General features: G+C 42.2%; 1 protein-coding gene across 1 annotated transcript in view; it reads left to right on the forward strand.

Annotated features, from left to right (window-relative positions):
- The window catches only part of C8A (complement C8 alpha chain), a 68,016-nt gene that overhangs the window by 19,041 nt on the left and 23,455 nt on the right, over window positions 1-25,520 (forward strand). Inside the window, exons 2-7 of the mRNA XM_082614048.1 lie at window positions 255-357; window positions 5,557-5,701; window positions 6,671-6,818; window positions 12,090-12,279; window positions 14,689-14,889; window positions 16,923-17,163. Coding sequence (XP_082470174.1) covers window positions 255-357; window positions 5,557-5,701; window positions 6,671-6,818; window positions 12,090-12,279; window positions 14,689-14,889; window positions 16,923-17,163 — 1,028 coding nt within the window. The remainder of the gene's footprint in view (window positions 1-254; window positions 358-5,556; window positions 5,702-6,670; window positions 6,819-12,089; window positions 12,280-14,688; window positions 14,890-16,922; window positions 17,164-25,520) is intronic.

The raw sequence follows: 25,520 nt of genomic DNA on the forward strand, positions 1-25,520 counted from the left end.
ATGTGTTTCCCTTGGTCATGATAATCATGTCACAACGTATATGTATGTCAAACCATCACGTTGGTCATCCTAAATACACCATACGATTGTTGTCAATTATGCCTCAATAAAGCTGGAGAAAAATTCAGCACCTGTTTTCATATTATTAAGCTACTGTCATGTTAAAAGACCTTTTTGAATTTATAATTACAAAAATTAAAATGATCATGATAAAAAATTTAAATATTGAAGCAAGGGGTCTCTTCTCTCTTTAGGAGAGTCAGTCGGGCTGCTCAGAATTCTACTCCCACAGCTGTTTCCTGCCAGCTGGGCAACTGGGGAGAGTGGACAGATTGCTTTCCATGCCAGGAGAAAAAGGTGAGACATATATGACCAATTTTAGAGCATTTAACATTTAAATTGTGTACTAGGCATTCAAATGGAGATAAGCAGTCACGTCTATAAATCTAGAGGTCTGGGGAGAAAAGGGTATTCAGAAGCCATACGCACGTGGCTGGTGGAACTTATTTCTGCCTCTTCTGATTTTGTTTGTAAGGCATTTGGATGAGGCTGCAAAAGATGTGTATGTTATGGCTTAGATGCAGAAAAGTGGCACTCCGGACATGGGCACACTGATCCCCACTGGCCTCTCTGGGTTCTGGCCTATGTATTACCATCTAATGAGGGTCATCTGGAGGGACCAATGGCTTAGGAACAAAATGCCAAGCTGTCCATGACCTATGAGGAACTGAGATAAACCAAAGCATGTCACACAGGGTGTTCCTGAGGATTTCACTTTCATGCACTGAAAAGGCTGACATGCCCAATGAACAGATGTGTATCTGTCTTGCCCATCTAAGTGGTTTTAATGGGTCCAAGATGATCGTTAAACTCAGTGGCATAAGGGGGATGTTGAGAGCACTGGGCTCTGTCAGGGAGGAGTATTACAATTCTGTCTTTGTTCAGAATCACTGGCTCATGGTGACAACAGAAAGAAGACTAACTTCTATTCTGTTTTCTTAGTATTTTTAAATCTCTGCAGATGACACATGCCTTCACTGGATGCACCCAGGGTGGGTGCAGCCCAGATGTGGTACACCACCGCCGAAACTTGTCTATTAGCCTATTGCTGTCAAGCCTGTTTTTTAGCTTCGATTCTGCAGCTTAGATTCTGGCTTGCACCTTATTTTCTGTGTTACTTTGGACGTAATTTTTACCTTCTCTGTGTCTCTGATTCTTAATCTATAAATGGAAGTAGAAACAATACTTACACCATAGAGTTATTGAGAGCGTTAAATGAGGAATGCATGCAAAGTGCTTTTCATGGCATCTGGCACAAAGTAAGTGTTCAATAAATGTGAGCTGTTTCTATACTTCCTATCTGTGCCCTCCTCCCCAACCCCACTCCCATTGCCTTGAATCAAGCCCTGCTCTTCTCTCACCTGAGTGATACTCCTGCAGAGCCTACTGATAGTCCTCCTGCCTCCAGATCCCCTCCTCAGTTAGATGCAAAAGTGCCCGGTGAGGCTTCCCTGGTGGCACAGTGGTTGAGAGTCCGCCTGCCAATGCAGGGGACGCGGGTTCGTGCCCCGGTCCGGGAAGATCCCACATGCCATGGGGCGGCTGGGCCCGTGAGCCATGGCCGCTGAGCCTGCATGTCCAGAGCCTGTGCTCTGCAACGGGAGAGGCCACAACAGTGAGAGGCCCGCATACCGCAAAAAAAAAAAAAAAAAAAAGTGCCCTGTGAAGTTTTGATGACACTGGCAGAAACACCATTTGGAGCTAGTTTATTCAACTTTGAAAGCTAAAATTTATGATTTTGCCTCTCCCATCTCTAGGATATGCCAAAGAATCCTCGATGTCCCAATTTAAAAATATCTGGCCCCCAGTTCTCATTCTGCTTTGACATCCTGGATTAGTTTTCTGAGCCTGCTGTAACAAATGCCAAAAACTGGTTGGCTCAGAACAACAGAAATGTATTCTCTCAGAGTTCTGGAGACCAGAAGTCTGCAATCAAGGTGTCAGCATGGCCAGGCTCTCTCTGGAAACTCTAGGGGAGAAGCCGTTCTTTGCTCCTTCCAGCTTTTGGTGGCTGCCTTGCTCCAATCTCTGCTCCTGTCTGCATCACCCCTTCCCTTCTGTGTGTCTCCTTTATGTGTCTATGTGAAATCTCCCTCTGCTTTCCTCTTATAAGGAAACTGTGATGGCATTTAGGGTCCTCCTGGATAATGCAGAGTAATTTCTCCAAATTAATGATATCTGCAAAGATCCTTTTTCCAAATAAGATAACATTTACAACTTTCAAGGATTAGGACTTAATTTCCTTGCATGGCCTTTAGTCAACCTATTATACATTTAAACAGCATCCTAAAGCTACATTTTTCTCTTGTGCTGCACTTTAGATAGCAGATAGCACAGGTGAATGACTTACAGTTTAAATCAACGTTTATTACTTTCTTAGGGACTCAAAAAGACATGTGTCTTTAAAGTAATCCTTAAAATAATTAAATTCTGTTAAGTTTTAAACTGAAAGACCATCTGAGTTTCTTTCTATTAATATTTTTCTTCCTCTCAAAATCACCCAATCAATGATGTGCATTTCTGGAAAGAAACATTTTCTACTACCTAGAAAAGAAAATTATGTCTTAATGATACCAACCATGGGTAATGGCACGGAGAGGTCCCTAGGGAAGTATCCTTACCAACCTTTCTGCAATACAATGTCTTCATTATTTGATAACAACCTAGAAAATAAGGAGCGGGTGGGAATGAACCTCATGTCTGCACCATCATTCCAAGTACAGAAACCACAGGAAGGATGATAATGACAAAATATAGTCGCCATTATTAAATAATTTCTGTATACCAAGGACCGTGCTAATGCTTTAAATAAATCATCTTCTTATTTGACTTTCACAGCCAACAGTAGGTGACAGACACCACTCAATCCCTTTGCTTAATTTGCCCAGTAAGAATGTGGCAGAGCCTCAATTTAAAACTTGGTCAGTCTGATTCCAAAATGCCCATGAACCTGAGCTATATGCCTCTCCTGCCTCTCCTGGAGCTATATGGAGAGTAGTAAGTGATATTAGAGGTCACCTAATCCAATTCCCACTCAGTCATAATCCTTCCAGAGTAGCCCAACAGCTGGCTACGAGGATGATGATGATGCTGATACCTATTATTACTAAGCACATACCAGAACCACGCAGAATGCTGATGTCTTTACCCGTGTTATCACTAACCTCAGAACACTCTCATCTCTCTCATCCAACAGATGAGAAAACTGAGGGTCAGAGACGTTAAGTAATTTACCCAGTGACACATATACCATAAGTGGCAGAACTGAAATTCTAACCCAGCTTAAAATGGGATCATTAATAGTACGCAACCCCCTAGACTTGTGAGGATTAACTGACATAAAGAATGTAAAGGGTTTGGGCAATAGTAAGCGCTCAATAACTGGTAGCTACCATCACCATCATCACCATCATGGTAACTTCAGGTCTTATAACTGATGAATGTTTTCAAGGTTGAGAAAGAGAATTGGCTATATATTTGTATGATGAGCTCTCTTTTAGTTACTGCATTGTGGGGCAAGAGAGTGGGTAGAAAATGAAAATATCCTCCTATTCCCACACTGATCGCTAATTATAATCTCTTCTCACCTAGTTTACAAATCTTTTATTGCTGTTATTAACTGAAAGTCAGGGAAGGTAAATGGGCAGGTTGGATCCTCACTTCTTTTTGCTACCTCTGCCTCTTTGCTAAGAGGCAGTTAAGTAGGCAGAAGTGGGCAAGAGGAAAGGGAGGGGAAGCTTCACACTCACCCCTGGAAGCATCTGGAAAAGGCTTCACTGATAATGATGTGGAAACCACTTCCATTTATTGAGCACCAATGATATGCCAGGCACAGGGCTAGGTGTGTCCTCAGACCTTCGCTTGCTTAGTTCTCATAAAACCCTTTCGAGGGGAGGTGTCATCACACCTATTTTACGTACTAGACAGTGGTGGCTCAGAAAAGATAAGTGACTTGCTCATGGGCAGTTGGTAAGTGAATCCAGGATTTGGACCTAAGTTGGTCTAATCTCATGCCTGTGCTCTTTCAACTATAGGACACAAGTGAAGGAATCATAAGTAATTGTGATTAGTGAGGTCAACTAAGCCACCTCATTTTATAGATTTGGAAACTGAGGCAGAAAGTGCCAGGCACTGATAACTTTACACAGCAAGTAATAAACAGATTCAGGTCAGGAACTCAATTCACTTACTTCTCAAATCATTGCCTTCCTATTTACTTATTAACAGTTTTGAAGCTAAGGCCTGTGGGCTAAGAGACGGCAGAAAATATGGTGCTGACTGACACTCCGTGTGAAGCTCTTCATACAGCATGTTTTATATTGTTATATTTTTTATCTCCTCAACCATCTCTAAGTTTCTTAAAGACAGGGATGGAACTTCAATTTCTTGGAATATCTTACTGTTCAGCTTCTTCCTGATACGCTAGTATCTAACACTGTACACCCTAGAGAAGACAGTGTCATAAAAACATTGAGCCCAAGACTGGTATGCATTTTTATTCTTTCTCTCCTTCCTTCAATAAGTATTTATTCATCTGCAGTCAGAGCTGGACACAGGGTCTCAGATGATGTCTTCAGAGCTCTTTTTGTCTCTCTAATTGTTGGATGGGCTCTTTCTATAGTACGCAAGATGACCACTTGATAACCACAATTCCCAGCAACTTCAGCTCAAAAGAAACTATCTTTTCCAATAGTTCTGAAAGAAACTTCCCAGAGAGGACTCTGATTGCCATAAGGTTGAGTCATGAACCAATCATTGCAACTTGGCAGATGATTGGCACTGTGGTTGCCCTGCCTCGTTCACATCCACACGTCCTGTGACTGAGGGGGTGACTTCACCCCCACCTGAACCATACGAGACATGCCACAAGGAAAGAGGAAATGCCATGACCAGAAGAAATTCTTCAAAGGAAAAGTGATAAACATCTTTTTAAAGGTGACTACCATGTAACTGACCACAGATCAAGTGCCAAGTATATGAAGCCAAATAAGACGTGGCCCTCCCTTTGCTGACCCTAACCCTATGTGCAAATTGTTCCTAAACTAGTGAGAAAGGTAGACAAAGAAGTGGACAATCAATCACAACCTTATATGACAAGTGCTAGGAGAGAGGGTACATAGGGAACTGAGAATATATTACTTAGTTAGGGAAGTTTGTTCCCAAGGAGGTAAACCATGACTCTTGAAAGATGAATAGGTATTAACTGGCTTCAGAAGGTGGAGACAGAGGTCCTTCCTAGCAAGTAGGAAGACCCTAGAAATAACTAGCCCAAACCTCTCATTTGATGTTTGGAGGCCCTACTCAATATTCCAGCTGGTGACAGTGCCACCTCTATTTGAACACCGCCATTAATGATCACTCATCCCCGCAAAGGACAGCTTTGCAGGAAGCTCTCAATCATTAGACAGTCATTCCTTATGTTAAGCTGAGACCTGCCTGCACCCATCTCAGTTGATTGATAGACAATGAATGTGTCTGGTTCCAAATCTGATTTAGTACAGATACCGGAGCCTCCTGCAGCCAAACAAGTTCGGGGGAACCATCTGCAGTGGGACTGTCTGGGACCAAGCCAGCTGTCACAGTCCCACAGCTTGTGTGAAGCAAGCACAGTGTGGACAGGATTTCCAGTGTAAGGAGACAGGTGAGTAGCATCTCAGAAGGATAACAGCTGTGCCTGTCAAACTTAATATGCAAAACAGTTCTCCGGGAGCTTGTTAGAATGCAGGCTCTTGAGCACTTCCCCTAGTTGTTGTTCTGGGGTTTGGGATGGGACCCAGGAAGCTGAATTTTAAGCCAAGTCAGCAGCCCAAGGAAATTTGAGGCAACTTTGCTGGAACACCCGTTGATTTGGAAAAGGTACAATTCACTCATCCATCCATTCATTGAGTAAATGCTGATTGGGTGCATATGATGGCCAGACAATGTGCTACCTGCTGGTGATGCAGAGGTGAAAAGTCCTTGTGCCTGATCTCAGAGTACTCCTAGTCTCTTTGGGAGACAGACCTATAAGGAATCAATGAGAGTGTCCTGTGGTAGCCAGTGTAATGGGCGTATGTACAAGGTCCAATGTATGGACTCTGGCAGGGGGTGCCTAAATCTGCTTTGGGCAGTCAGGGCAGGATTCAAAATGGTACTTGAGCTGAGACTTAGTTCTGTCTAGGAGACAGAACGTGCAAAAACGCAGAGATTTAGGGACTCACAATCAGCCCAGAATAAGTGCTTTGGGAAGAGAGGCAGGGGATGGGCCAGGTAGGTTACCGGGGGCCAGACAGTGACATTTGGAAGCAGAGGAATGGGGAGGTCCTGAAGGATGCAGAGCAAGGGATGACACGGCCAGACTGGAATTTTAGAAAGATCCCTGGGGCTGCAATGTGGAGACTGAATTAGAAAGAGCAAGCCTGGGGCAGGGTCTGAGCTGGGGGGCTACAGGTGAGAGACATGGAGGCTGGAGGGAGGGCAGAGGCAGTGAGGAAGGAAGGAGGATGGAACAGGACTGGGAGGATCGAATGGCTATTTCAGATGTGGAACGGACTTGGTGACTATGAATGCGGGTCATGAGGGAGGGGGAGGAGTCCCGGACACTCTAGAAGCATCCACGGGCTCTCCTCAGGTCGCTGCCTGAAACGCCACCTGGTGTGTAATGGAGACCAGGACTGCCTGGATGGCTCTGATGAGGACAACTGTGAAGACGTCAGGGTCTTGGAAGACGACTGCAGCCAGTATGACCCGATTCCAGGATCAGAGAGGGTGACCTGGGGGTGAGTCGCTGCCGGCTGGCTGTGGGGGGCAGGGCATGATTTCTCTCCAATCATGAGTATTAGTTTCAGGGAGAGAAGAGGGTCTTTGGGGGGTGAATCTCTCTGGAGTGTATCCTGCGAGGCCGTCCTCACCATCCCTCTAAGTGTCTTAGTCCATCTGGGCTGCTCTAATAAAGTACCACACACTGGGTGGCTTATCAACAACAGAAATGTATTTCTCACAGTTCTGAGGCTGGTAGTCTGAGATCAGGGTGTTAGCCTGGTCAGGTGAGGGTGTTCTTTCAGGCCGCAGACTTCTCGTTGTGCCCTCACATGGTGGAAGGGGCTAGGGAGCTCTATGGGGTTTCCTTGATAAGAGCACTGATGCCATTCATGAGGGCTCCACTCATGACCTAAGCGCCTCCCAAAGGTCTCTCTCCAAATACCACTACATGAGGGGCTAGAGTTTCAACATATGAATTTTACAGGACATAGTTCATGTTTTCCCCTTTATGTCTCTGCCCAAGGGTCCTCCTTTCACCCTTTCCCACTCTACTACTCATTCCTCTTGCCCCAATTCCATTTCCAAGGCCCTTTTAAGAGGCTACACCTTCCATGAAGGCTTCCAATATCCCCAAAAGACAGCACTTCTCTGGCCCAAGTGCACTTTCCAGTAGCCCTGTTCTTACTCTGCTTTGCACTGTGGTTGCTGATATAACCAAGGCTTTAGGGTGAGATGGGGTGGGGCTTGAATCTCCACTTTGCCATTGCTGGCTTATACCTCTCAGGTCAGTTTCTTTATCTGTTGAGATCCAATCGGCCTCAATTCTAACTTTACTTCACTGTTCACCTTATGTTCATGTTTAGTCCCTTGCACACATCATACTCTTTTCTTCTGACTTCATAAAGTTAGTTCCTTCTTTCTGGAATGTCCTTCCCTGTATTCCTAACTGGTTAACTTTTTACCTAGTGTTGTGCCCTGAATTGTATCCCCCTAAAACTTGTATGTTGAAGCCCTAACCTCCAATATGATCGTATTTAGAGATAGGGCCTTTACAGAGGTAATTAAGGTCAAATGAGCTCATACGGGTGGGGCCCTAATCCAATAGGACTGGTGTCCTTGTAAGAAGAGGAAGAGACACCAGAGAGCTCTCTCTCACCTCTCACCATGTTCACAGAGAAGGGGTCATGTGAGGCTATAATGAGAAGGTGGCCACCTGCAACCCAGAAGAGAGGCCTCACCAGAAACCAACCCTGTGGGCACCTTTCTCTTAGACTTCTAGCCTCCAGGACTGAGAGAACATAAATGTCTATTCTTTGAGTCATCCAGACTTAGTTATTTTATTGGGTATGGTACTTTGCTATGACAGCCCAGCTAAGACACCTAGGCATCACCTCCTCTAGCTGGTCTTTTTGATACCCACTCCCCTCCTCTCAACACTGTCTAGGCTGGCTTAGTCCCCTCCTACTGTTCCCAGCGTCCCTGTGTGTGCTACTCTCCCAGGACTTATCCAACAGGGCAGAGACATCTGTTCCCCAGGCTAAGGGATCCTCGTCATCTTCTGCTTCTCCAGCATCCAGCACAGGGCCACACTCATAGTGACACATGGTATTGTTAGTTCCCTGACACTTTGCTTTGGGCCTTGTCCCCTGACTTGAATATAAACTCTTTGAGGGCCGAGGCTGCTCTGATTCATCTTTATCATCTCCTCAGCCCTTATGACAGAGCTTTCCCCAGAACAGCCTCTCACTGAGTATTGATTGCAGTGAAACAAATCAATATGACCAACTGGCCTTTACAGATGAGGAAACAGAGAGAGACAGTACTCATCACACAGTGACCCAGCCACATGGCAGCCCACTCTGGGTCAGGTGTGGGTGCTGTGAAATGCAGCTCTCATTCATTGTGGTTTAATTACCTTCAGATCACAGCCCACTTACAAGATAGGACAGAATCCTGTAAATGCATGTAGACACACACGTATGAAAAGATGATCAAATTCCTGTTCCTTTTAGACCAATAATATTAGTTTTCTTGGACTGCCATAACAAAGTGCCACGAACTAAGTAGCTTAAGCAATAGAAATTTATTTTCTCAGGAGGCTAGAAGTCTCAGATGCAGGTCTCAGCAAGATTGCTTTTTCCGAGGCCTCTCTCCTTGGCTTGTGAATGGACGTCTTCTCCCTTTGTCATCACATGGTCTTCCCGCTGTACATGGCTGTGTCCTAACTTCCTCTTCTTAGAAGGATACCAGTCCTACTGGATTAGGGCCCTCCCTAATAACTTCATTTTAACTTAATTACCTCTTTAAGCATCGTATCACCAAAACACAGTCAAATTCTGAGGTTTTGGGAGTCAGGACTTCAACATACAAATATTGGGAGAACATATTTCAGCCTCTAACACCAATAAAAGGGGATTCTTGTTGATTTTGAAAGTGACTGTGGGATAAACAGACTACAAGCATGAAATATTGAGGTTTTGACTTGAAAAACAATTCCCTCGTAATTGACAAAAATATCACAGACCATGACCCTGCTCTCACATGATTCAATCAGGAGATTTCAAATGTACTTGCTGATTCGTGTGCTTTGCCACACCTAACACTGAAACCAGTAGAATGGGCCCACCTCCACTCCCAGCAGCTGACATTATGGTGGTTTCTTCATTCATCTCAAGATCTCAGAGGACTTTCCTGATATCTTATTTTTTCTAATTTAGGCATTTCCCAGTTTTTAATTTTTATTTATTGTTACAGAAGTAATGCCTATTTGAGGTAAAAACTGAAATTCTTCCTTCACTATCCCTCACCTGGTCCCACCCACTCACCCTCTCTCTCTTCCCTCCCTAGAGCTGACCCCTGTTACATGATTTTGCAATCATGTAAAAATGCATTGACAACATACACTGTATGGAAGGTATGCCTATCAGGTATATTGTGCATTATAGACATAAGTGTATTTTACATAAATGTGATCAGGCTGTACATATTGTCCATAACTTGCTTTTTTCCCTTAATAATATATTTTGAAGATTTTCCTCCCATATCTTCTATTGTCTTTTTCTAGGCAGCATAGTGTTCCTTAACAGGGGTCAGCAGACTATGGCCTGAACACCAAATTCAGCCTGCTGTCTATTTTTAAATAAAGTTTTATTGAAACACAGCTTCTGCCCTACAGTGGAAGAGTTCAGTAGTTGCAACAGAAACCTACGTAGCCTACGAGGCCTAAAGTATTTACTACCTGGCCCTTTGTAAAAACTAAAATAAAATTTCCTAATTCTCGTATAGTATAACTATATAATTTATTTAACTACCTCCTATTGAAAGATAATTAGATTGTTTTCCATTTTTCTCTTATAGACAGTGCTGCAATAAACATTCTTACATACATAATTTTGTACCCATGTGTGAATATTTCTAAATTCCAAAAAGTAGAATGTCTCTCTTTATTTTCACTGGGGCTTCTGCAATCACATTTTTAAAATACATATAGGCTTTACTTATGGTTAGAGGTTACATTACAATCTTAGGGCTTATTGTTTTTAGAGTTTTTCTTTGGCCCATTAGAGGGCCTGTATTTATCAGCTACAGGCAGAAACATGTTCCACAGGGGGAAAGATAGAAACTGCAGGGTAAAGACTAAGAACCCAGATTGTAGTGTCAAAAAAAAATCTAGGAAAAAAATCCAGCTATGACTATAGGCAAGGTACTTAATTTTTCTGAGCTTCAATTTTTGCATTTGCAAAATTGTCATGAGGTTGAAAGTTAATGTATGCTAAATGTCTGGTATAGTGTGAATTCAATTCATCATAGCTATTATTACATCACTTCCACTAATGTGAAGAAAGAGACGGAGAAAAGAAGAGAAGAAGGAAGTGAACTTACATTGAATTTCTACTATATGCCAGGTACTCTGCAATTATCCATTTATTCCTTTAAAGTAGGTTTTATTCACAGTTTTTCCCCTGTTCATCTGCCTTTGTGCCCTTTCACAGAGGACATAAATGAACATGACAAATACTATGCCAGAGGCGATCACTGAATGCCATGGGAACACAGAGGAAGGACAATCGTCTGTCCAGGATAATCAAAGAAGGCAATACAGAGGACGCAACATTTGAGTTGGGTCTTAAAGGCTGAGTAGGAGTTTGAGAGGCAAAGACAAGCAATCATTTTATTCTCCACAACATATGAGGCTTAGATTGTTAGGTCTTATAACTCTTAGCCAACTTTCAATGACTTTGTTCGGTTAACTTTCTCTTTGTATGACATTAAAGCAGATTTTCACCTGTTTCACATGATTTTTACCTAAATATGGTTAAACCATCCATGACCTAAAACAGAGAACTTGGGCAGATAGATTTGAAATACCCCAGAGAGGGAAGTATGAGAAATATTTCTGGAAAGGTATTGGGCTAGGGGAAAAGAAGTATTACTATCAACTGTACTTCTGTTTTACTCTGATACTCTCATTTAGACTTCACAAAAACCAGGAGAGGTAGTTTTACTATGTCTGTTTTTCAAATGAGGAAAATGAGCTTCAGGAAGTTTCTAGAATGTGTCCAAAGTCACACAGCTAGTAAATGACAGAGCTGGAAATTAAGCAGGCGTCTCCCTGACCTCCACACTGTGCCTCCTCCATGCTATGGCCTTTCTGAGGATTAGATCCTCAGCTTAGCACTATGAACTACACCCAATATTTCAAACCTATTTTTTAGCAGCAAAACCTTTTCTGAAATCATACTAACAAAAATAACAACGATATTTATTTAACACTTCATATACGCTAAGTACTGTTACTTGTTTTAACTCATTGCTTAACTCTGTGAGGGCAGTAGTATTAGCTGCTTTTTACAAATGATTAAACTGAGGCACAGAGAGGTTAAGTGATCTGCCCAAGGTCACACAGCTAGATGTGGCAGAGATAGGAAACGGGTCCAGACTGTCTGGTTCCTGTGCTTGGACTCTTGATAATCATGCATATTCTTCTTCAATTTACTCAACAAATATTTAGAGGTGCCTCCCATGTGGGAGCACTGTTATAGATGCTGAATGGAGTTGTCTGGCTGATCTGGTCTAAGGGAACCTGGGGGCCCAGGCCCAGTCCACTCAGACTCCCATTGTTGCCCAAAGTGGCCCTTAAGGTACTTCAAGGAAATCTGGGGTTCCACAGAACACAGTTTGAGAAACGCTGCTCAGCCCACCTGCTACATCATGGTCCAGAGGATATTTTGTGCTATCTCTGCTCTTCCAATGCTCTCTCCCAGAAGCTGCTTGCCTTTTCAATTTAGGTATAATTTCCTGACCCAGAAAGAAGCTCAGAGCGTATATGATGTCAGGTATTATGGGGGCCAGTGTGAGACCGTATACAACGGGGAATGGAGAGAGCTTCGGTACGACTCCACCTGTGAGCGTCTCTACTATGGAGATGATGAGAAGTATTTCCGGAAACCCTACAACTTCCTGAAGTACCACTTTGAGGTAAGTCTGAACAGGGGTGCTCACAGGCCACTGGTTGGGTGCAGGGAGGGGAAGCTGTTGGTGGAGATAGCTGCCTTGCTTTGGAAGATCTTATTTGCTGTAGGGTTTGCTGGTGGCTGAAGGTTCCACTGCACCTGCCCTCACGCATGCTTAGTGCTGAAGAGGCAACGGCAGGGCCAGTGAGCCGCATACTGTAAATGGGACCAGCCACTGCTATAGATCTCGGCTCCAGTCCTAAGTCAATAAAATAGATTCGGGGCCTGATTTTCTAGGCTGCTTGTCAGAAGACCTATTTCCAGGTTTTGACTCTATTAGAATAGACGTATATCAGACCTTGAGCAGCTCACTGCCCCTCTGTGGGCCCAGGTTACTAAGATGTAAAGTGGGGGCAGGACAGGAGGAGGCTGGGGGGTCTGAGACCTGTGCTCCTGCTTCACCAGGAGCAGGTCCTCACTGGTGACCTTCATCTCTTGACTTTCTGTCCATGATTTTGTTGGAAGAAAGGGTTCCGCTATTGAAAAGTGCTTGCCAACTGCTGATGACCCCTAAGATTCTCCCCATCTTTAAAATTCTGCGGTCTCCTGGTCACCCTGTAGCTCACAACGAGCTCCAGAGCCTGCTCCTGGCCATTCCTTTCTTCACCCCTCACCCTCTGGGTAAGCCGTCGACACAGCAGACCTCACTGGAGGCTTACCATGTGTCAGCTCTTCTATTTTCACACAAATTCTCCCACCGAATCCTCATCATAAGACGATGCATCAGATATTATTATTGGCCCATTTTAGATATTAAAAACCCCAGAGACTTAGAGGGATAAAGCACCAAGCCCAGTAGGTAAGCACAGACAAGATTTAAATCCAGATCTATCTGAACTAAGCCTGGCTATACATCTTTTAGAAGGGAGGCTAGATTATGCACATTCTATCTAGGTATCATCCACATTCTATCTATAGAGAGAGATGATAGGATGCCAGTACTCTGAACAATTATCTAGTCACATCCTCCCTCCCCCAAGTTTCTCAAGAGAAAAATATTGACAGAGGATAAGGCCAGGCTTATTGAGTCTGTTTTTAAGAAATTGGCTTTCACTATTCACAATAGCCAAGACATGGAAGCAACCTAGATGTCCATCATAAAGAAGATGTGTTGTATATATACAAAGGAATGTTGTTCAGCCATAAAAAAGAATGAAATGTTGTCATTTGTAGCAACATGGATGGACCTGGAGATTATTGTACTAAGTGAAGTCAGCCAGACAGAGAAAGACAAATACTATATGATATCACTTACATGTGGAACCTAAAAAAATAATACCAATCAACTTATTTACAAAACAGAAACAGACTCACAGACAGAAAACAAACTTAGGGCTACCAAAGGGGAAAGGGGGGTGGGAGGGATAAATCAGGAGTATGGGATTAACAGATACACACTACTATATATAAAATAAATAAACAAGAATTTACTGTATAGCACAGGGAACTATATTCAATACTTTGTAATAACCTATAATAGAAAAGAATCTGAAGCTGTATACCTGAAACTAGCACAATATTGTAAGTCAACTACAATTTAAACAAAAGAAATTGGCTCTCCCCACTCCACTTCCACCTCTGCCATCAGGCTCTGTCTACGAGCTGGAAGACATAGACAATGCCATTTTTCTAAACTGGAGGACAGTCTAGGGCCTACGTGTCAGGCAAGACAGACTAGGTTATGCTGTGGCAAAAAGGATTCTGAAATCTCAGTGCTTTAAAGCAGCGATGCCCTACTTATTCTACTCATCCTTCCTAAGGTGGAAAAGAAACTCCCATCATCACAGACACTCAGGACCCAAACTGATGGAGCCTCCATCTCAACACATGCTCTCGTGATTACAGAGCAAACCTCTCATGGGCTCCTAACCCTCATTTCCTTGGTTCACGAGACCACGCCTCAGGTCAAGCTAGCAGAGGAATGCAATCCTGGAATGAAATGACCAAACACTTGTGGGTGGTCCCTAAGCATACCTCTGCTTAGAACTATCACCACCTGCATGCCTTTGCCCCTTTCCTCCCAGGTCCACGCCTAGACTTGGCTTTCTGTATCTCTCCACTGCAGAGCCAAGCAACCATCTGTTCAAGAAGGATAAGCCCGCTGGAAAGAAATACACACTCAGAACAATATAGCATTTTATCAGAATCGTGTGTGTGTGTGTGTGTGTGTTTAAATAAATATTTTAGCAGTACCACTAAATACTAAGCACTGCTGAATTTTCTGTATTTTAGTATCAATTTGGAATAGCCTTTTAAAGGAATTATTTATAATAATCTGAAACTGGATATTTTACAAAGCAAAGATTTAAATATTAAGTATGAATTGGAATATAATGTTAGTGCACAAGGCTAACATCTATGTGATGCTTTTCAGGCCCTGGCAGATACTACAATCTCCTCAGAGTCCTACGATGATGCAAATGACCTTTTTACTAAAGTAAAAAATGACAAGTCTATGTCGGCTGGAGTGACCATTGGTGTGGGCCCTGCAGGCAGCCCATTTACTGCGACCGCAGGTGTATCTAGGTCACGAGACAGTTCGTTCTTGAATAAGTTAAGCAAGTATAATCAGAAGGTATTAAAACATAATGCCCGTGTCACACAGTATTCCATAATCTATGCTGAACACGTATTACCTTAACTGCATTGAAAAGTACAGTAGTAATTGAACCTTCATTTGCTTGTGTAATTGGACATGTCTGATCAGTAGTAATCATGTTTGTTTCTCTTCTTACGCTTTACCACACAGAATCATCACAAAGGGAATAAAATTGCACGATAAGACTAGTACTCTTATCACTTTCCCCATCGTTTTTCATGGTTACCTGGAGCACAGAGGGAAATACTTAGAATCGTAATGTCTTAAAGAGAAACAGCCAAGCCCTCTAAACCAGACTTGGAAGAATTCTAAAGCAAGCCCAGCTTTTCCAAATAGATTGGAGGGCTGGCCTGCTTAATGAATCTTTCATTTCTTCATCAAACATTTACCATTAACTGCCTATTATCCTGAGAGGTCAGACAATACATCCTTGAGGAAGTTAGGAAGTCTGTCTAAACCGAGATCTAAAGACTAGTACCAGTTGTCCAGATGAAAGGGGGCAGAAGTTAACAGAAGGCTGTTCTAGATCTGGGAAACAGCATGTGCAAAGGCCTGGAGATGAGAGACTGCCTCACACAAATGTGGGATTGAAAGGACTTCTGCTGGCTGAAGCACAGGTGGGAAGGGAAAGGAGGGAGTGATGAGGATGGAGAGGTAATCAGGAGCTGGAGAAATGTTCACTGAATTGATCAGAAATTTACCAAAAGCCTCAAGACATTGATACCAGAACTGGGGATTTAGTTAGGGCTCAAAACATTATTTTGGATGATGAAAATACAGTTATAAAAATTAACTTCCTCAACAAATATAAATTACAGGGCTTCCCTGGTGGTGCAGTGGTTGGGAGCCCACCTGCCAATGCAGGGGTCACGGGTTCGAGCCCTGGTCTGGGAAGATCCCACATGCTGCAGGGCAACTAAGCCCGGGCGCCACAACTATTGAGCCTGCGCTCTAGAGCACATGAGCCACAACTACTGAGCCTGTGTGCCACAACTACTGAAGCCCGCATGCCTAGAGCCCGTGCTCCACAACAAGAGAACCCACCGCAATGAGAAGCCCCACACCTCAACGAACAGTAATCCCCACTCACTGCAACTAGAGAAAGCCCATGCATAGCAACAAAGACCCAATGCAACCAAAAATAAAAATTAAAATTAAAAAAATATATATATATATATATATAAATTACATTCTGGAGCTTTGCCACGAATAAGCTACTGATCTGAAGGGAAAGTACTGTTCTGAGATCTGTCACAGATTCATGTGGACTTTTCTAAAAGCAGGTGGCTTCTTCCAACTTTCACTATCACTTTGGATCAAGGTTTACATTCCCTGCAAGTAAGGCTCGTACATGACCCCCTTCCTCTTAAACCAATCCAACCTCACCCTGGTCCTGTGGATCCTGCTTTTCTTGATTACTGAACAGTACAGGATTACCACTAGACTGTAATCTCCATGAGGGCAGGGGCCTATCTCCTTCAAGATCGTGTCTTCTGCACCTAGCATAATGCATGTGACTGTAGGCACTGAAAGGTATTTGTTTAATAAATTAAGTGATATTGGCATTTCCTCATGTCATCGAAATATTCCTAAGCCTAATTTTTAATGGATACCTAATACTTGTGTAGCAGGTTGCATAATGCAGTGCTTTAATTAGAGCAGGGAGAAATGTGGAGGTGAGAATGGACTGGGGGCCGGACACAGGGGAGGAGCACAATGAAACACATTGTAGTAACCAACCCAGTGAAAGGTGATGAGAACTTGACCTGGACAGGGGCAGTGGGAACAGAGATGCAGATGTGGGAGAAGAAGCCAGGCTGGTGTCTAATATGTGTTTGAAAAATGTAATAATACTCTGTTATATGTATTTATGTTCATACAGTTACATGTGAATATATTTATATTTCCCACAGGTACTAAATACTGCCCTTTTGCATGATCTCATGTGGTAAAATGTATACTCTCTTTGTTCTCTTCTTTCATTCAATGGCGGTTGCTGTTACTGGCAGAAATATGGCTTCATGAGAATTTTCACAAAGGTGCAGACTGCTCATTTTAAGATGAGGAGGGAGAATATCATGTTGGATGAAGTTATGCTGCAGTCATTAATGGAACTTCCAGAGCAGTACAATTATGGCATATACGCCAAGTTCATCGATGACTATGGCACCCATTACATAACGTCTGGAACGATGGGTGGCATTTATGAATATATCCTGGTGCTTAACAAAGAAAGAATGGAAACAGCTGGTAAGTAGAATGGATGGTTGATGCACGCAGTGTTCGATGCTGCATACGCCAGACATGGTTTGCTGTTTTCTAGGCACTGAGTGTCAGCCACACATGATCTCATTTAGCCTCCATGACAACTCTATAAGGTAGCATTAGTATTATTATTTACAGGGGCTTGAGGTTCAAGAGGGTGAAAGGACTTGCTAGTAAGCACTACAAACAGAATTTGAACTCAGACTTGTCTGGTTCTCCAGAACCATGTGTTTTCTATTGCACCATAGTTACCTCTTCAATAATAAAGGAGGGCTTCCCTGGTGGCGCAGTGGTTGAGAGTCCGCCTGCCGATGCAGGGGACATGGGTTCACGCCCCGGTCCGGGAGTATCCCACATGCCGCGGGGCGGCTGGGCCCGTGAGCCATGGCCGCTGAGCCTGCGCATCCGGAGCCTGTGCTCCGCAATGGGAGAGGCCACAACAGTGAGAGGCCCGCGCACCACAAAAAAAAAAAAGCAATAATAAAGGATCTCTGGGGTTTTGCTATTTAAAATGTGAAAACATTTTAAATATAGATTCTTGGTTAATGGAACTGCCATCCAATCAGTCAGTGATGACAGAAACCTAGAGTCATCCCAGATCCCTTCTTCCCTTTCACGCCGTAGATCTCTAAGACCGTTCAGTTCTCTCTCCTGAGCAGCTCTTGTCAACATCTCTTCTTCTGCATCCCATCCTACAATGGTAGGCTGGGTTCCCATCTTTCACTTACTACTGCATCATCTCCTAAACGGTCTCTAGGGGAAGACCCACCCCTTCCAATCCATTCTCAACAACTGCCACCAGAAGGATCTTCTGCTTCACAGATCTTATGACATCACCTCCTTGCTTAATATCCTGACTGGCTAAAAAGTCTAAACTCCTTAACACTGACATCAACAATCTTCATGGTCTCACTCCAAACTGCTAGAACAGTGGTTCTCAACACGTGGACTCCAGCAAACAGTATTAGTGTCACCTGGGAATGTGTTAGAAATGCAAATTCTCAGGTTCCCATCCCAAATCTGCTAAATCAGAAACTCTGGGAGTGGGCCCACCAGTGTGTTTCGACAAGCCCTCCAGGTGATTCTGATGCTTAATACAGTTTGAGAACCACAGATCCAGTCAACGACTGAGCAGAAGGGTGAGAGGTGTATCCATATTTCAAAGTCAAGTTCAACTTCCAAGTTTCAAGAAGTTTCCCTGACTCCACCAGCCCAGGCTGGCCACTTCCTTCCTTCAATACATTCACATCAATTCCACACTGCTTAGTCTTTAAAAACAATTTTCCAAATGTTAATATTTCTCTCCTCATCTAGATAGCAAGATCCTTGAAAGCAAGCATCATGTCTGACAATTTTCCACCTCTTTAGCACTCAACGCAGGGTGAGTGGGCAAAACAAGACATGGAGTTTGAAAGCAGACATTAACTTAGATTCCTGGCTAGGGTCATTCATTAACTCATCCATCAATTCATGTATCCATTCTTTTATAATTCAAATATCTATTGAGTATCTATTATGTGTTTGTGCTAGGGATACAAAGGTGAGCAAATCTAAATATGGTCCTTAACATCTTGTAGCACAATACAAACTGCAGATTGAAACCCAACAGTAGGTCTTTTTTTTTTTTTTTTTTGAGTGGGAGAACTTTACGGGTCTTTTTTTTTCTTGAATTTTATTTTATTTGTTTATTTTTATATAGCAGGTTCTTATTAGTTATCTATTTTATACATATTGTGTATATATGTCAGTTCCAATCTCCCAATTCACCCCAGCACCACATCCACCCCCTCTGCTTTCCCCCCTTGGTGTCCATACATTTGTTCTCTACATCGGTGTCTCTCCAATAGTAGGTCTTGATATCAATGTATGGAACACAAACATTTTGAACAACACAGAATAAAAAATATCATAGTGGGTTGTAGGTAGTGAAGATAAATTATTGCTTCAAGAAAATTTTGCCAGTTAAAGACATGTACACATGGACAGAGTCATGATACAAAATAAATAGTTCAGGAGAGACCAGTGTAAAAAGAGCTTGAAAAAGTTAATTCAAGTGGATCTTTTTAGAGTCACTCAAAAACATGAGGAAGGAAAAAGAGCTACCATTTGCTGAGTACTTACTAAGTTCCAGGACTGTTGCGTACATTCTCATTTAATTTTCTTGGCAACATTTGGAGGTTAGTGTAATTCTAGTTTTAGCCCCAGAAATGCTGAGCCTCCTTAGGGAAGTTAATTACTTGGCCCAGGGCTTCAGGAAGCTGGCGTCAGAGCCCTGGACCTGGGGTCTTTCCACCACGTGGCTGTGGTAGACCCTTTCATTTGGGCTCTGTCTTTGGTGGTGGATTACTAATTAATTGCCTGGGGTATCTCCAGCCCCTCCTCTCTAAAATCTGTGAGGCAGAAATGGGCTTTCAATGTGGTTAACATTCAAAAGGAGCCCACTAACGAATTGTCCCAGGGATAATTACCTCAGCTCTGTTTATAGAAAACCATATGTCGATAATAGCACAATTTGCTATTTGGGAAGAGCTGATTTTCTATAAATCCGGAAGGTTAGTGTTGCTTTTCTATAAATATGGAAATGTGCTAATCATCACCTCATCTGCTGGAGACTGCTAATAAATCAGAATGTCATTTACATATTAACCTACAAAGAACAAAAACATCTACCTTCTTTCCCTTTGACAAATAGAATCATGCATACCCTCTCTCTATGTTTGATGTTTGTCTAATTTTCTCTTTGTCGCTTTTTCATCCTCTCTCTTACTCCCTTCCCCCCCCCCTTTTTCAATGTCTTTTTTCTCTCTGTGTATCTTTGATCTAATGACTTTAACAATATTTATATTCTAACAAGTGCTTGTTTCTAAGAAATATCCCGTGTGGTATACATTCACGTCCTCAAAGAGCTGAGCTCGGAATGGAATGATTTAAGTGAACACATGGGCTGGTTTGCTCTGGGGGAATCTTTTGTCCTTGGGTTTGCCTCAGATTCTCTATGGGTTCATCCCAGAGGATGCACAAGGCTGTTTTCTCCTAATGTGTTCTTTAGATAAAATGCTTCTCCCCCAAAGACAGCATGAAACCATCCATCAAACATCAGGGGATGTCTTGGATGTTGGGAAGGTGATGTTAGACTTCAGTGGGACCCTAGACTTTCCTCAAGGGCTGCTGCTGACAGCTTTCTACCTTCTACAGGAATCAGTATGGATGGGGGTTTGAATTTCTGGATTTAGATTTTTTTTCTCCTTCATCCCTTCTTTGGAGCTCCTATTATTTGTCTTTGTATAAAGATCTGACAAAGAGAATAGTGCATTCACCCTCTGGCTGCTCTGGAGTCTGGCCGTATTACAGAGCTGATAATTTACCTAGGACAGGGCAAGTACTTCAGTGACACTGTTCTATTCATGTACGTTTCCTGCCTTCTTCTGCACATGCTGTGCTGTCAGCCTCCAAAGCACTTTCCTGTCTTGCCAACCTGACAGATTTCAACTCATTCTTTTGAACTTGTATGGGCAGCCCCACCTCCGTGAAACCTGCCCTGATATTCCTCTGCACATTCTTCCTTAGTTTTGTTTGTTCAGACATGCATTCATCAACCACGTTAACTGAGTTGGTGTCATGTGCCAGGTGAACAAAATTGATATGGTTCCTGTTCTTGCAAAGCTCACAATCTAGTGGCGGAAACTAAATGAACAGCCAAAACTCCAGATGTCATCCTTGGCTCCTCCCTTACTTCTTGCCCCTCATCAGTGAGACCTGTCACCTTTACTTCTAAAGCATATGTGGCATCTGTCCACGTCTCTATTGTCATCTAACTGGTCCAAACAACTATGATCTCTCATCTGGCCACTGCTAGAATATGATGGCTTTTTTTGCTTTTCTTCTCTTTTTTCTCTTTCCTTTCTTTCTTTCTCTGTGTTCTTTTCTTGTTGTTGTCATTGTTGTTGTCCTGCTCACACTCTAACACAGCAAGCTTATTTTAGCCTACAGCCTTGGTACTAGCTATTCTCTCTGTCTGGGCTATCCTTCTCTCTGATGTTTGCATAGCTGTATTCTAATCATTCAGATCTCAACTTAAATGCCCCCTCTTCAGAAAGGCCTTTTCTGACCATGTGGCAAGTCCCTCTTTGTTATAGCACCCTATTTTAATTCTCAGAATATCACTACATATTCTATAATTACCATGCTCACATGCTTATTTGTTTATTGTCAACCTCCTCTTTCCGGTATACATGTTCCATGAAAGCAGAGGCCTCATATGTTTTGTTCACTGTTATATATTCATCTCCTAAAACAGTGCCTGGCCTTAACAACTTCTGTTGAGTCAGCTAATGAATAGATACATATAAAATTGCAAATTGTGATAAGAGCTGGCTAGAAAATGAACAGGTCGTAGAAATAGAGAATAACTGTGGGAGGAGAAGGAGAAGACAATCACTTAGTTTAGGATTATCTGGGAAAGTGTCTGGGATTAACTGGGATAAGGTCCAAAAGATATTCAGAAGGAGACTCCAAAGACAAGAAAGAGGGAGGATGTCCTGGGCAGAGTGGACAGCCTGCCATGTTTGAGAACTGAAATAAGCAACGTGTGGCTAAAGCCTGCGGGTGAGGAGAGGATGGAGGGAGCTGAGGTTGGAAGAAGCTGCAGTGCGTCTTGCTGGTCATGGTAAGAAGTATGGACCATGTCTGCAGTGAAATGAGAAACCACTGCAGGGTTATCAGCAGGGCACTGCCATGGTCTAACTTCTGTGTCAGCAGGTCGTTCCACTACTATACAGAGCACAGATTAGATGGGGTGAGAGTGGGCTCAGGGAGCACAGTTAGAAGACTCTTGTTGACATCCAGGTAGGGAATAAAGAATGGAGATGAAAGAATATGATTGATTAGGGACATATTTTGAAAGCAGAGTTTAGATAATTTGCAGATGGCCTGGGTGTGAATTGTGAGGTGTACTCCTTCTACATTACATTACATTATATTTACGTTACATTATATTACATTACATTACATTATTTTCCTTCTACATTATACTTCTAACACACACACACACACACACACACACACACATTAGGGCAAGAAGAACATGATGAGTTTGCCTGGAAGGGCCAGCTTCCTGGGAGAGATGCCTCCAGCCATTTGGAAATATGGCAGGGATTCTGGAGCCAAGAGAAGAAGCCAGAATATATATATATAATATTAATTCATACACTATACTAATGGTAATTGTCTGTATCTGTCTCTTCTACTAGACAATGAACTAGACCCCCTTTTCTGGATCATGTAGATAGGTCCCGACAAATTTGGCTCAGCTTCTGTGCCTTTGTCTCTCAAAAGACAACATGAAATAGAGTTTCTTATCAGTTAAGGAATCTAAGTAAATCTGATAAGATACCTCCATCAGGGATGCTGTAATAGAAACCATGCATGGAATAGAAAGTAAACTAATAGCCCTCAAGGCTCTAAAAGTTCATGATTCTATAGTTTGGGGCCATATTGAAAAGGCTCTGCAAAGACCTTATGAAACATGACTTCTATTGATGCTCTGCTGGTGAGAAGCCAGTAGCATTTCATGGCCCCATATAAAAGCCATTAGGCAATGTGGTCGTAAAAAGAGTTCTTTTTACAAAGATGTCTTTGCTTTTCATATAGGTCCTGCCATTTAAAAGCTAAAACTTTGCATCTCTGAGTCTCAGTTTTCCCATAACTAATGTATGGATAATAAACTACTGCAAAAGGCTCTTATGAGAATTAACTCTAAAAAGTACGTGATAAATAAAACACGGTCTAAACGGTAGTTACTATTATGGTTTACAGTTTTAGGTGGGGTTGTAAGTAGCAAATATCATTTGATCAAGGACTGTGGAATGAAAAAATATGCCGGCAGATGGTAGCAAGGAATCCAGATTTTGGAGTCAGACACATCTGGGTGGGGATCTTGGTTCTACCATTTAACTGTTGCATGACCTTGATCAGGGTACTTAATTTCTCTGAACCTTAGTTTTTTCAAGACCCAAATAGGAATGATAACAAGGGTTTGTTTGAGAATAATTCCAAGTACATCTTGCATGATAAGTGTTTAAGTAGATAGTTTTCCCTTTAATGCAGGATATTAGGATAGCTTAGTGTTTGCAAATATGGGTTCTGTCACTTATTAGCTGTGTGATTACCAGCAGATTATTTCATCATTTTAAGTCTCAATTTTCTCACCTGTTAAGCTGGAGGTATTAATGGCATTTAACTTATAGAGTAATTGTGAGGAATAAGTGAAATTATCTACAGAAAATATTTAGTGTAATGCTCAGGATCTAATGAGCACTCGATAAGCATCAATGGCTGAAAAAGGTTCTAATTTAGATTCCTTGGGCTCAAATCCCATCTCCATCACGTATCAACCATGTGACCCTCAGGCAAATTAACCTCTTCATGCCTCAGTTTCCTGTTTCCCTAAATGAGTCAATGACAGTAATACTTCATAGGATTGTTATGAATATGAAATGAAACAATCTGTGTGATCAGGTGGCCCAGTGCCTGGCATATAGTAAGAGTTTAAAAATGGTACCTATTATTGCTGCACTATGTTGATGTTGCTATTACCATATTTATTATTCCCTGCTTTCCAGTTATTAACTCTATAATGTTAACTGTCCTCTCATCTGTAAAGTAGGGACAATAAGACAACATATCTCATAGGGCTCTGCATTTGGTCAGCTCTGAAACACTGTTCAAATGGAAGGGAAATCATTATCGTTATGTCCAGCCTGCAGTGGGCAATATTTCTGCTGTACACTTGGAGACTCATCAATCATGCCTCCTCCCCCAACTGCCTATTTTTTAAATCAAGGTCATTCATTTCTTTCTCTAGAGCTTCATCCAGTTTTGCAGGGACTGCTCCTCCCACTGATCAAGGTCAATTTGAATTCTCATCACTATCTTTCAAGGTGGTAACAACTCTGCCTAAATCAGTGTCTGCATTCCATTATGCCTCCCCTTGATGGCTGCCAGATAACAGTGACCCTGGAAAAGATGCTTCTAGTGAGAGTACAGTGCATTCAGCCAGTTATTGATCATTGCCCTCTAGCTGGGGTCCTTGGCCAACTGGTCTACCACCTAACACACTGGGTAGAAAAAGTCACGGGGACATGACTAAAATCTCACTAAAGCTGATGTCAATTATACTTCTACATTCTCTTCCTCCATCTTCCTTTTCTCTATTTATTCATTCCTTCAGTTTTTCATTCAACATTTATTAAGCACACATAACATGGAAAGCACTGTCTAGATACCAACATGGGTCCTCTTATCTCATATAGAAGGTAATGGGGTTTCTCTGTTATAATCATCTGATTATAGTCAGGGATGACTTACTAAAGGACAACCAAATTGATTACTACCTAAAACGAATTAACAAATTATCTTTTTATTCACTGTACTTAGAATTAACTGGTTCTAATAAAATATATTTACATATAAAAACTCCTAAGGTTGGTAAAATATAATCGTCCACATCTGGTATTGAAGATGATCTTCATACTAGCTTATAAGGGATTATATTATTACTTTTCCCAATTTTATAGAGAGAAAGCTGAGGTCCAAAGACCCAAAGTAAATGGCTCAACATGATTCAGTTAGTTTTTAACTAAGGTCTTCTGATGTAGAGCTTGTGTATTGTCCCACACCATTTCCCCACACTTCTGTCATTCATTCTGATACTATATTCCAGGGGCTTAGACTCTAGCAGCACTGGTAAGATGGCCAACAGTTAATGAACATTTCATTATGTGGCAGACACTGAGTTAGGCACAGACACTGAGTTAGGCACTTTAAATGCACTATCTCATTTAATCCTCAGGAAAGACTGGGGAAGAGGATACTATAATCCCCAATTTACAAATGAAGAACTGAAACTCAGCAATGTTAAATAACTTGTGCAAGGTCAAGGTCATCTTGTTATTATGGGTGGAGCCAGAAGTCAACGTGAGAACCTGTGATGTAAACCAACATGCTGTCATGCCTCAGAGATGTTTTACCTAGGATTTTTCAAACTGCAGGCCACAGCCCATTAGCAGATTGTAAAAGAAATTTAGTGCGTCATGACCAGCATTTAACAAAGTGAAATAGAATACAATAAGAGGGAAATCATCAGAGAGTATCACACAAAGTATGGTTAAGTATTACAACTTATTTTAGCTGGATGTAAGTGGGCTGGGTCATGATCTAAAATGTATTGCTTACTTTGGGGGGTTGTCAGAAAAGCATTAGACACACTATCTTAACCCAGTGTGCTCCACTGACTGTGGACATGTATCTAATCACTTTTAATAAAGGGAAAATCATCAATAGCC

Source organism: Mesoplodon mirus (assembly GCF_964341445.2).
Source record: "Mesoplodon mirus genome assembly, chromosome: 3".
Lineage (NCBI taxonomy): Eukaryota > Metazoa > Chordata > Mammalia > Artiodactyla > Ziphiidae > Mesoplodon > Mesoplodon mirus.